The 10,270-nt window shown below is 51.1% G+C and overlaps 1 protein-coding gene across 1 annotated transcript; it reads right to left on the bottom strand.

Annotated features, from left to right (window-relative positions):
- Positions 1-320: 320 nt before the first annotated feature.
- On the bottom strand, positions 321-8,343 carry INSRR (insulin receptor related receptor). The gene is made up of 15 exons (XM_036755580.1): positions 8,034-8,343; positions 7,167-7,334; positions 6,647-6,845; positions 6,441-6,482; positions 5,941-6,158; positions 5,538-5,674; positions 5,091-5,253; positions 4,720-4,825; positions 3,940-4,010; positions 3,460-3,689; positions 3,162-3,272; positions 2,867-3,026; positions 2,439-2,568; positions 2,078-2,212; positions 321-1,869 (listed from the first exon to the last, which is right to left on the bottom strand). The coding sequence occupies exons 1-15, from the start codon at positions 8,341-8,343 to the stop codon at positions 1,629-1,631; spliced, it is 2,421 nt and encodes an 806-aa protein (XP_036611475.1). The 3' UTR covers positions 321-1,628.
- Between the last annotated feature and the right edge of the window lie 1,927 nt (positions 8,344-10,270).

Here is a 10,270-nt window from a genome sequence, read left to right as displayed (position 1 = left end):
CACTTAGTATAATACCTTCATGTTCACATAGGAAACTGAGGCCCAAGAGTGGGACTTTGCAAGATCACATGGGTAGCAAGTAGATGCAAAAGTTACTTGGCTGTGCTTTGCTAGCATCTGAAAGCCCAGTTAGTATCACGATTATCATTTATCTGTCACAGGGCAACCCTAATTGCCTGTGGGAGGCTAGATGGTAGTAAAGCTTATTCTGTACTACTGCCAAAGCAGCGTCAGTTTAGGGTCCAGTGGAGGAGGATAGATAGCAAATTTATAGCATCATTAATGTATAAAGTGAACAACATGATAACCAAGACCCCCAGTACAAACAGATAGGAATTTTATTGCATCTCCAGCATCCACACTTAAGGTGGAGTGGGTAAAGAATGAAGGTGATACTTTAAAATCTTTAAGAAATAAACCCAGGGACTTGAAAAGGGGGTGAGAAGAAAATGGAAGTGAGGAGAAGAAAGTCAGCACCAAGGAATGCCCCCCAGGGGAATTAGGGAACAGCACCAAGCTGAGGGATCCTGGGGTAGGGCTAGATCAAATAAGAGAGGTGGCTGAGTCCAAAGTGGAGGTAAGCCTATTGAAAATCATCCCACAGAAAGGCAGAGATAAAGAAGGCATCTTAACACCTCCCCAGAAATGTACTGGACATTTTTTGTGGATAAGAGGGTGGGGAAGGGGAGAGGAAGAGATAGGGAACTGGGGATGACAGTTGGGAGCAAATACGCGTCCCAATGCTTTCTTTCCCCCATTGTTCAAAATGAAGCCCTGTCCAGGGGTAGGGAACCTGCAGCCTCAAGGCCACATGTGTCTTCTAGCTCCATGGGGGTGGCCTTTTGACTGAGTCTCAAGTTTTACAGATCTTTTAAGGGGATTAGTTCTGTGAAGTTTGGATTCAAAGGGCCACACTTGAAGACCTAGAGGGCCACATGTGGCCTCGAGGCTGTAGGTTCCCCACCCCTGCATCCTTTGCCAGGGTAGGCCAGAGAGAAAGGCCTTCTGAAGGGTGTCATCCTGAGGAAGATGAGCCAGAGAAGGGCAAGATTTGGGGTTTCTGATTCCTTATATTTTGGGGACCTCCTCCCCCAACCCAAGTTTATGCAAAGTGCTTTAAAATGCTTAGGTATCAGAAAATGGTGTTGAGAGGTGTGTGTGGTTGCTGCTCTTTTCTCAAAAGACCCCATGTGTAGACCCCTTTAGCATATATATCACAACAAAGGTTAGATCCCCATGCTGTCTGAATCTGGAATGCCTGATGGGTATATTTTCCATTTCTCCCTCCCTGTGCTCGTGAAAGTCTTGTACCTCACCAGTTGTCAGGGCTACCTCCATCCTTCCATTGTATAGGCCCCCTTTCTCAGTTTCCCATGGAGTCTCAGGTCAGGGGCACCTTATCTGGCCCCAGTCCATGGGTCCCAGAAGGACAGGAGAGAACCCATCCCATCTCACCATCTTCCCCCACCACCTTGTGAATCAGTGTGTATGTGTGTTGGGGTGGGCATGTAGTCAACATCAGATATGCCCTCATCTAGGGACCTTGTGTTTTCTCTCTCAGTGCCTTGTGATGTCAACAGTGTCCCGCTATCCAGGGATCCCACATGCTCCAGGGGAAAGGGAACTCCTCAGTGTCCTAGGCTTCCATTAGGAGGGCTGCAGTCTGGGGGGATCTCAGGTGATGGGTGGGTGTCAGGATCTGTGTCAGGGGGTGCCAAGGAGCCCCTGCCCCCTCGGCTTTCAGGGCTATAGTAGAAAGAGAGGAGACGAAAGGATGGGCGCAGCTCATCCTTGATGCTGTCCAGAATCTGGATGAAGGTCGGGCGCTGGCGGGGGTTCTGTTGCCAGCAGCGACTCATCAGCTCCTGTCTGCATGAGGGGAAGAGAGCAGTGGGGTCATCAGATGGAGTGATTAAAATCTTACCACCCTGATCCCACGAATAAAGGAAATGGTGAGAAGTGGATACCATTAAGGTCATAGCTGGGCAATAGGGGTCAGGACTGTAAGGTAACTGGAGGAGCCGAGATGAGGAGATAGGCGTACATTGTGTGGGGAGAGGGGAGGGAAGTGACTCACAGCTGGGGAGGGCAGCCCTCAGGCTCATCCAGGATGCCGTTGTCCATGACAAACCTGAGTACCTGCTCGTTGGACAGGCCCTGGTAAGGCTGCTCTGCCAGTGTCACAATCTCCCATAACACCACACCAAATGACCTGAGGAGACAAAAGAAGAGACAAGATCAGGAACCTTTAACATTCCCCAGTGACTGCTCCCCTCCTACAACCTCATTCCGGGGAAAAGGCGCACATCCAACCAGGATTCTCGAAAATGTAAGGGGGAGGAAGCTCCTGGTTCCTTTCTCCAGACTCTCAGTCAGGGTCCCAGTTCCCTCCCCAGGAGACCCAGGCCCAGCCCACCCACCCCATAGCCAGGCCCCACCAGACATCCGAGTGAGTGCTGAAGATTCCATCTTTTAAGGATTCAGGAGCCATCCAACGAACAGGTAGCAGCCCCTTTCCTCCTTTGCGGTAATAATCTGTCTCATACACATCCCGAGTCATCCCAAAGTCTGAAGGTGGCGGAGGACATGGGGAAGGGCAGGTCACACACACTGCTTTAGCTAGTCAGCCCCAATCCCCAACAAACCCTGCCCCAAGTTAGTATCCAATTTCAGACTAGCCACCTTCACTTTTCCCATTCTTTCGTCTCCCACCCTCCCCTTTCCTGAATTCCAGATCTCCTACTTCCCCATGCTATTCATTTCCCATTCTCTTTCCCCATTTCCTCTCCCAGTCTCAAAGTTTGCTGCCTGCCTAGAATAAAATAGAATATTCGAAACTGGAAGAGGCACATCTCATCCTTTGTACCCCCAATCTTGACTGTGAAGTCTTGGGACACCATGCAGTTTCGGGCAGCCAGGTCTCGGTGCACAAACTTGTTGGCAGTGAGGTAGGCCATGCCATCAGCGATCTCACCTGCCATCTGGATCATGTCACCCAGCTCTGGTCTAGGGAGTCCTGGGTTGTTCTGGAGTCAGGGTAAGGAGGGAGATCTGTGAGGAAAAGACTCTAAATATTCCCTACCCACATCCCCTGAGAGATCCAATAGCATCCCAAGTACCGTGGCATTCCATTCCTCCCTTATTCCCATTTAGGCCCCTACCTCAGCCTCAGGCCTCAGGGACCGGAGATGGCTTTTGAGGTCCCCTCGGGTCATGAGCTCCATGATGACTAGAACTGGTTGTCCTTGTGACACTACCCCCAGAAGCCGCACCTACAGATGGGCAGTGGAGTCTGACTGTGATCCAAATCCAACTGGACTTCCACCTGGCCTTAACTCTGGCCTGCTCCAGTCATGACCTCACACCTGATCCTGACCCCCACCATTGCTGCGAATTTAACCCCAACCATGATCCTGATTCCCAGATGCCATAAAGCCAATCCCATTCCCTCCCAGTTACCACATGATGACATTTGAAAGCTTTCATGACAGAGGCCTCCTTGAGGAATTCAATCCGCTCCCGAAGACTGGCCAGCTCATTCACGGTCTTTAGAGCCACCGATGTGGGGGCCTCCCCTGCCTCAAGCCCCTGTGCCAGCCCCTCGTACACCATCCCAAAAGAGCCCTGGCCCAGCTCCCGGATCACGGAAATCTGTTCTCGAGGCACTTCCCATTCATCTGGAATATACACTAATTGTGGTAGAGAAAACAAGGAGGATGTGAGAGGGGAACCAGGGTCTTCTCTACCCCTATCCTCCTCTGCTGTGGTCCCCACTCCCCTCTGTAATGACTTGGTTCTAAATGCCGTTTCCCAATCTAAGCCTATCTGGAACCACACTCCTTGGACCTGCTAAGCCTCACCCCTTGATTCTAAAGTTTTCACTACCTACCCCCCACCCCCACCCTCTGCCCCTCTCCCCAGGCCCACTGGAGCGCCTACTGTCTGAAGTGCTGAAGTATTCAGGGTTGACAGAAGCATAGAGGGTCCCATTGGGGTAACCGCCACTGTTCCTGTAATAGGGGAAAGGAAAAGGGGCAAGGCAAGCTGATGGGGTAGAAACCAGGGCTGAAGATGGAGGCCAGATAAGGCAGGGTATGGGATAGGCGTAGAGGTCAGGGACCTTGGGAGGAGTCTAGGTATGAAGTTATAAGGCAGGTTGGAGTTTAGAGCCTGAGGGACAGGAAAGGCAGAACTGAGAACAAAGTATGGGTCACTGCTCTTATCCTCTTCAGCCCCATTCAGATCTATTGGATCTCTAAGCACTTTTTAGAGTTGGTCTTTTTCCTGGGCCCAGGCTCTAGCCAAGGATGGAGGGAACTTTGCATATGTAGAAGGTTACAGGGAGAGGGATTCCGTAGTCAATCCTTAGAAATTCCTAGGACCCAGCAGCTCAGTCAGCCTCCTGCTGCCCCACCCAGTGAGAATCCAAGTACCCTGAATAGTTGGACTTTCAAGAGCCTCAAAAGGTCAGTTGGCAGGACTCTCCTTACCCTCATCAAAGGTGTATTGCATCTTTTTCTTAAAAAGGATATTTCATGACTTCCTAGGGTGGGAGTAGGAGGCAACAGGCTTCAGTGTCAGAAAGGCCTTGATGCTACAGCCCCTCTCTCCATCTTATCCAGACTTGCTTCTCACATAGGGAGGAGAGGGTGGGGATTAGGATGAAGGGGAGGGGAGAAGAAAAACTGAGGCTGGCTGTGGAGTGTGGAGATACTCTACCTCTTCCTGCTGTAGAAGAAGCCAAGGGCAGCCAGAACAATGAGCAACAGGAGCCCCACAGGGGTGACAGTGAGGAGAACATGCAACCCTCCTGACTCCTCCTCCTCTGGGAAGAGAGGAGAAGGTCAGAGGGGAGAGGTCAGAGGTCAAAGGGCAGGGCTCAGAATGTGAGGACCATGTGTAGTGGTTAGAGTCAGCAGTCAAGGGGCAAGGTCAGAGGGCCAGAGACCAGGAGACAGAACCAGAGATCACAATGAGACTGAAGGCTGATGGGGTGCCTTTCCATGATAGATTTGGAGTTGAGGTGAGGGGACCTAAGGTACCGGTTAGGTGGGGTTTGAGAGCCAGGCACTGATCTGTGTCTATCTTACCAGGGCCAGGGATGTAGAATGCCAGGCCATCGGTCCAGGAGCCATTTCCAGCCAGTGAGGTGGCTCGGACTCGGGCTGTGTAGTTGCCTGGGGGAAGCAGGGCCAGGTGGACTCCCCCAAACTTGGCATAACGGAGGCGGGACACACACAGCACAGTGGCCTCCTGGGGTGGGGGGTGGGGCAGGGAGAGGAAGGGGAAAACTCAGCTTCCAATGCTCAAACAGAAGTCTCTATGGAGTTGGATAGCAGGGGAGAGGGTTACCTAGGCCTGGGTAATGGAGAGGGAATTATGGCACTTGGAAGGGAAGGGGTTCCCCAGGGTGGGTGGTAGGGGAGAGGAGCCCAGCACTTGAGAAGGGAGGGAGCTCAGCAGAGAGGGGTGGCACAAGCAGAGATGGTGAGGAGCAGGCAGGGTGGTGCTGGGAGCCCAGATTCTAGGGTCCCTACCTCACCTAGGCGCTTGTACTTGATTTCATACTTGAGAATGAGCCCATTAGGGTCTGGGGGCTCAGGCCAGTGCAAGAGGACACTGCTTTTACTGGATGGCTTCCAAGCCACCTTCCCAGGAATGCTGTCTGCCTCACCTGGGGGGATGGCAAGGGACACAGCTGTAAAGGGCTTTCTACCTCTGAGATTCTGTCAGTACCTAAATATCCCTTCCCCCTCACACTCCACCCCAGGGGGGTGGGATGGGGGGAAAGGGAGAAACTGAGGCAAAAGAAGCAAAAGTGAGTCTGAGGGATGGGAGAGAGTTAATTACAGGTCAGGGGTGTCAAGTTCAATATGTGTAAGGTGCTATTCAAGGGGCTGTGGTTTAGAGGTCCGGGGTGAGGGGTTAGAGGTCACCTACGATGGGGCATGGTGCGGGCAAAGACGAAGGTGGCAGCACTGCAGCCCACTGTGTGGGCTGCATGGTTGCAGGCGTGGATGTCGATGCGGTACTCAGTGAAATGGCGCAGGCCGCTCAGCACCACCCGCTCTCGAGGTACCTTGTCCTGGATCCCAATGTCTGAGCTATTTCCCCCTCCCCCAGGGGCCCTTGCAGCCCGCCGGTAGCGGCCTGGGTCCCTGGGGAAGTAGAGGATATCAAATCATATGTAGGTTTCATAGATTTCTGAGCTGGAAGACACCTTAGAAATCAGCTAAGTGCTCATTCATTTTGGCTTCTTACTTAATCCTGAGGAAACGGAACCATTGTGAGGTTAAGTGATTTGCCTAAGGTGGCAGAGCTGAGATGTGAACCCAAGTCTTGCCTCCAAATCCTCTTTCTATTTACTACTGACCCCCTAATCTCTCTGCTGCTTTCTTCCCTCCTGGCTTTCCAGTTCCTCTGTACCTCTCCTCACTTACCTCTGGGGGTTCTTGTTGATAGAAGTTACCTTCCAGGGGGATCTGGGGAGAAAGAGGAGAGGGTTCCCAATGCACTTTTTTCACTAGATCCTGCAGCTCCCACAACTCAAAGGGCACTGGCTTTTAGCTCTGCCCACACTCACCCCCCCCCCCAGCCTTTCTCTCCTCCCTCCCGGGGTCTCTAACCCCAACCTGGCCCAGCTGACCTGGGAAGCGTGATAGCATTGTGCAGAAAGTTCTCAAACTTCTTCTGGAAGGAGGCCTCATGGGTCTCCAGGGCCGGCTGCTGGGACTGCTCGGGGGATGGACTCTGGCAGGGGCAACAGCCCGGCTCGGCCTCCGCGAGGGGCTCTCCTTCCTCCTGGTCGAAGCGGGCGTCAGTGCTGCTGCTGGGTAGTCGCAGGCCTGGGCGTGGAGCGGGGAGCAGGGCCAAGGTCCGGGTCAGTGCGCCCCAAAGAAGAGAAGGGGATCATGAAAGGGACTTTTGAAAGCTTGCAACCCGTCTTCCCCTTTATAGTCAAGAGGAGATCGAGGTTTGGCAGTAGTAGGGATAGGATTGGAACCCGGTTCGTCTCGATTCCAAATTCGCCTGACTGCCCCACCAAGTCTGTTCATCCCTTCCAGCTCCCGGTGGAGCCCCACCCTGCTCTCCCATCCGCCTCCCACTCCGCCCTAGCCCATCTGCCCTGGCCAGTCCTTCACCCTTCAGCCAGCCCCAAGCCTCACCACGCTGGCAGTAATCATTGAGGTACAGATCTGCGTCCTCCGCCAGCCGCTGCCACAGCACCAGATAGTAAGTGAGATTCCCGTTCCGCTGCGTGGGCGGCTTCCAGCGCACCAACAGGTGGGAGGAAGAGTTGGACTTAGAGATGACGTCCAGGGGCACTGTTGGGGCTGGGCACAAGGGTCAGTCAAGCCTCGCTTTGTTCCCTTTCCAAAAAGAACCCTGGTAATCTGCCCCACCACTCCGTGCCCCAGATGTTCCCTTCCCTGTCCAAGGATTTAAACCAGGGGTGGGTTGACTTAAACAGTCTCTCACTGTTACCTTATTTTCCCAGGTACCTAGGGGACAGGGGTGTGTGTGTGTGTGTGTGTGTGTGCGCGCGCGCGAGCGTGTGTGTGTGTGCTTGAGCACACTTGGCCACTCAGACCCAAAAGTCCAACCTCCTATAACCTTAGAGAATCTAAGTCCTGGCACTTTTGAGTGTATTCCATCTCCCTTCTCCAGTGGCCTAAGTGATAGGATCTAAGCTGGCAAGAACCCTTAAAGCCCACCAAGTCCATTTTGTAGATGAAGAAAGAAGGCCTGGAAAGGGGTAGTGACTTCCTTAAGCTTACACAAGTAGCCAGACAGAGATACAAACCCACATCCTCTGACCACAAATCCAGGCTTCTTTCCACTGCTCTATGCTGCCCCTGCCTCCTTGGACACAGGCTTTCTCCCCACCCGCTTAATCAGCACCAAAAAATCCAGGCATCCTGCCTCCACCCCTGGCATTCACTGGGATATCTGGATATCCTCTCATCTCTCTCTAGGATTCTTCAGAGGACCCATCTTCAATAAGGGGCAGAAAGAAAGAAGTGGAGGGGTACCTGCAGGCAGGGTTCGGAGGTAGATGATAGGGCTCTGGGCACCCTGATGAGGGCTGTCCTCCGCCATGCTCAGGGTGATAGCCCTTACAAAGACAGCATACTGGGTCCAGGGCTTGAGGGGGGCAAGGGTCACTCCTGGTTCCTGGGTTCTGCTCAGGGGCAGTTCCACATCCAGCAGGTTCCAGTTGGGGGCCCCACAAGCATCTGGCCCCATGTGCTCCGTGGCATTCTGGAATGGGCTGTACACCCCCCACCAGGAGATGGGGGATATCCACAGACTCCTTGGAGTCTGAAGATTCCTCCCCTCCATGCTGCCATCTTCCCCAAGCCTGGAATCCTTAAGCTCATGACAATCTGGGGTCAGTCAGTCAACAAGCATTCATTAAGCACTTACCTTGTGTCAAATACTACTCTAAGTGCTGGAGATACAAAGAGAGGCAAAATAAAAACAAAACAAAACAATACAAAAAACCCCCAAAACCAGCCCATGCTTGCAAAATTATGAAGGACAAGCTTGGCTCCAAAGAAGAGAAATGAGGAGATATCTCCTCAAACTACTTTGCAATGATCAATCAATAAACATTAATGTGCCAGGCATGTGAGGGGAATGCAAAAAGAGGCAAAAGACAGCCCCTGCTCTCAAGAAGTTTCCAATCTGATGGGAGAGACAACATGCAAACAAATATACACAAAGCAAGCTACATATAACATAAATAGGAAATTATTAAAAGAGGGAAAGCCCTAGAATTAAGAAGGGTTAGGAAAGGCTTCTTGTGGAAGGTGGAATTTTAGCTGGGAGGAATGGGGGTCCATGAGAACCTTGCATATATTGTCACATTTGTATTGACCAATTTTGCAGATTTTTTTCTCTTTTAAAACAATTTTTGTTATATATTAAAGCTACCTGGAAGTGGAGAGGAGGAGAAAAATAGGTAAAATTAGGCTATGTAAAAATAGGGATATTAATACAATATTATTTCAAGTAAACAGTTCCAGCCCTTGAGGAACATACATTCTAATGGGGGAGACAACATGTTAATAACTAGATACATACAAGATACATACAGAGGAGATGGAAAGCAATCTAAAAGGGAGGGCCTTAGCAGCTGAGGGGACTTAGACGGGCCTCCTGCAGAAGATGAGATTTGAGTTGAGTCTTGAAGGAATTCAGGGAAGCCAGCCAGCAGGTGGATGTAGGGTAGAGACATGGTTCCTGGGGGTCAGCTTTTCTCTCTCATATTTCCCTCAGGGACCCTGTAGTACAGGGCAAAGAGACCAAATCTCCCTTGTTCCCACCAGTCCCAAGGTAGGTGCCCCCAAGGCCAAAGATTCTGCCATCCATCTCTTGGTGGGGGTTTCTAGTATTTAAATCTCAATGTTGTGTAGAGAAAAATCTGAAAAGTTCCCCTTCCATGGTGTCCGCTCAGCTAACAGCTCTGCTTCTTTACAAATCTGTGCCTACAACGGATAACAGCTAATAACAACAGGCCTTTCTATAACACCTTGACAAAGCACCTTCTCACAACCAGCCTGTGAGGCAGAGGGCCTGAATATTATTATCTCTGTTTTACAGATAATGAAATAGACTCAGAGGAGTCCAGTAATTTGTCCAGGGTCACACAGCTGACTTGACACAGGGTAACATATCAGGAAGCCTGGTTGATATCGATTGGATGAGGATCAATGGAGGGAAGAGTGGAAGTGATATTGTAAGGGGAATGTACTAGGGACTGCCTGCCAAGAAGGAGGAAATGGATGATATTTTCAGGAAACAAATCACAAACTTGGCATGGAATCATGATATATTAATGGGGATGGGGAGATTTTTAACTATCTGGGCATCTGCTGGAGCTCTATTTAAAAAATGGGGCAGTTATTAAATGTTGAACTTGGGATTTCAGCCCAAACCTTTTGCCAAAATTCTTGCCACTACATCAATCTATCATTCTAGTTTTGTGCCTTTTGGTCCTTAGATAACCAAGGAAGCACCCAACTCAGCCTCCTCAGGACCATTGTGTCTGGGAATGAGGAGGGATGGAGTCAGTGCTCACCAGGAGGGTGTCCAGGGAGGTGGTGATGCTCTTGGCATTCTGGTGAAGGCTGTGCTTAGGATGACAGTCAGTATAAATGCAAACTGGGTCTAAGGCTTGTTGGGGATTCAAGAGAAGATCTATGTACCTTGGACATTTCTTTACAAGTATTGGCAATGGGTAGAAGGATTATGGAAGGGGCTGTAT

The sequence above is a fragment of the Trichosurus vulpecula genome, chromosome 4 (assembly GCF_011100635.1).
Source record: "Trichosurus vulpecula isolate mTriVul1 chromosome 4, mTriVul1.pri, whole genome shotgun sequence".
In the NCBI taxonomy this organism is placed as follows: Eukaryota; Metazoa; Chordata; class Mammalia; order Diprotodontia; family Phalangeridae; genus Trichosurus; species Trichosurus vulpecula.
Note: the sequence above shows the minus strand (reverse complement) of the source record. Positions and strands in the feature narration are given on the sequence as shown.

Bases quoted from the DNA above. Each gene is read 5' to 3' on its own strand.
- INSRR (XM_036755580.1), bottom strand. From the start codon at position 8,343: ATGGAGGGGAGGAATCTTCAGACTCCAAGGAGTCTGTGGATATCCCCC. The intron at 7,335-8,033 runs GTACCCCTCCAC...CCTTGTGCCCAG, and splicing joins CCTCCGAACCCTGCCTGCAG to CCCCAACAGTGCCCCTGGAC. The intron at 5,254-5,537 runs GTAGGGACCCTA...CCCCCACCCCAG, and splicing joins AGTACAAGCGCCTAGGTGAG to GAGGCCACTGTGCTGTGTGT.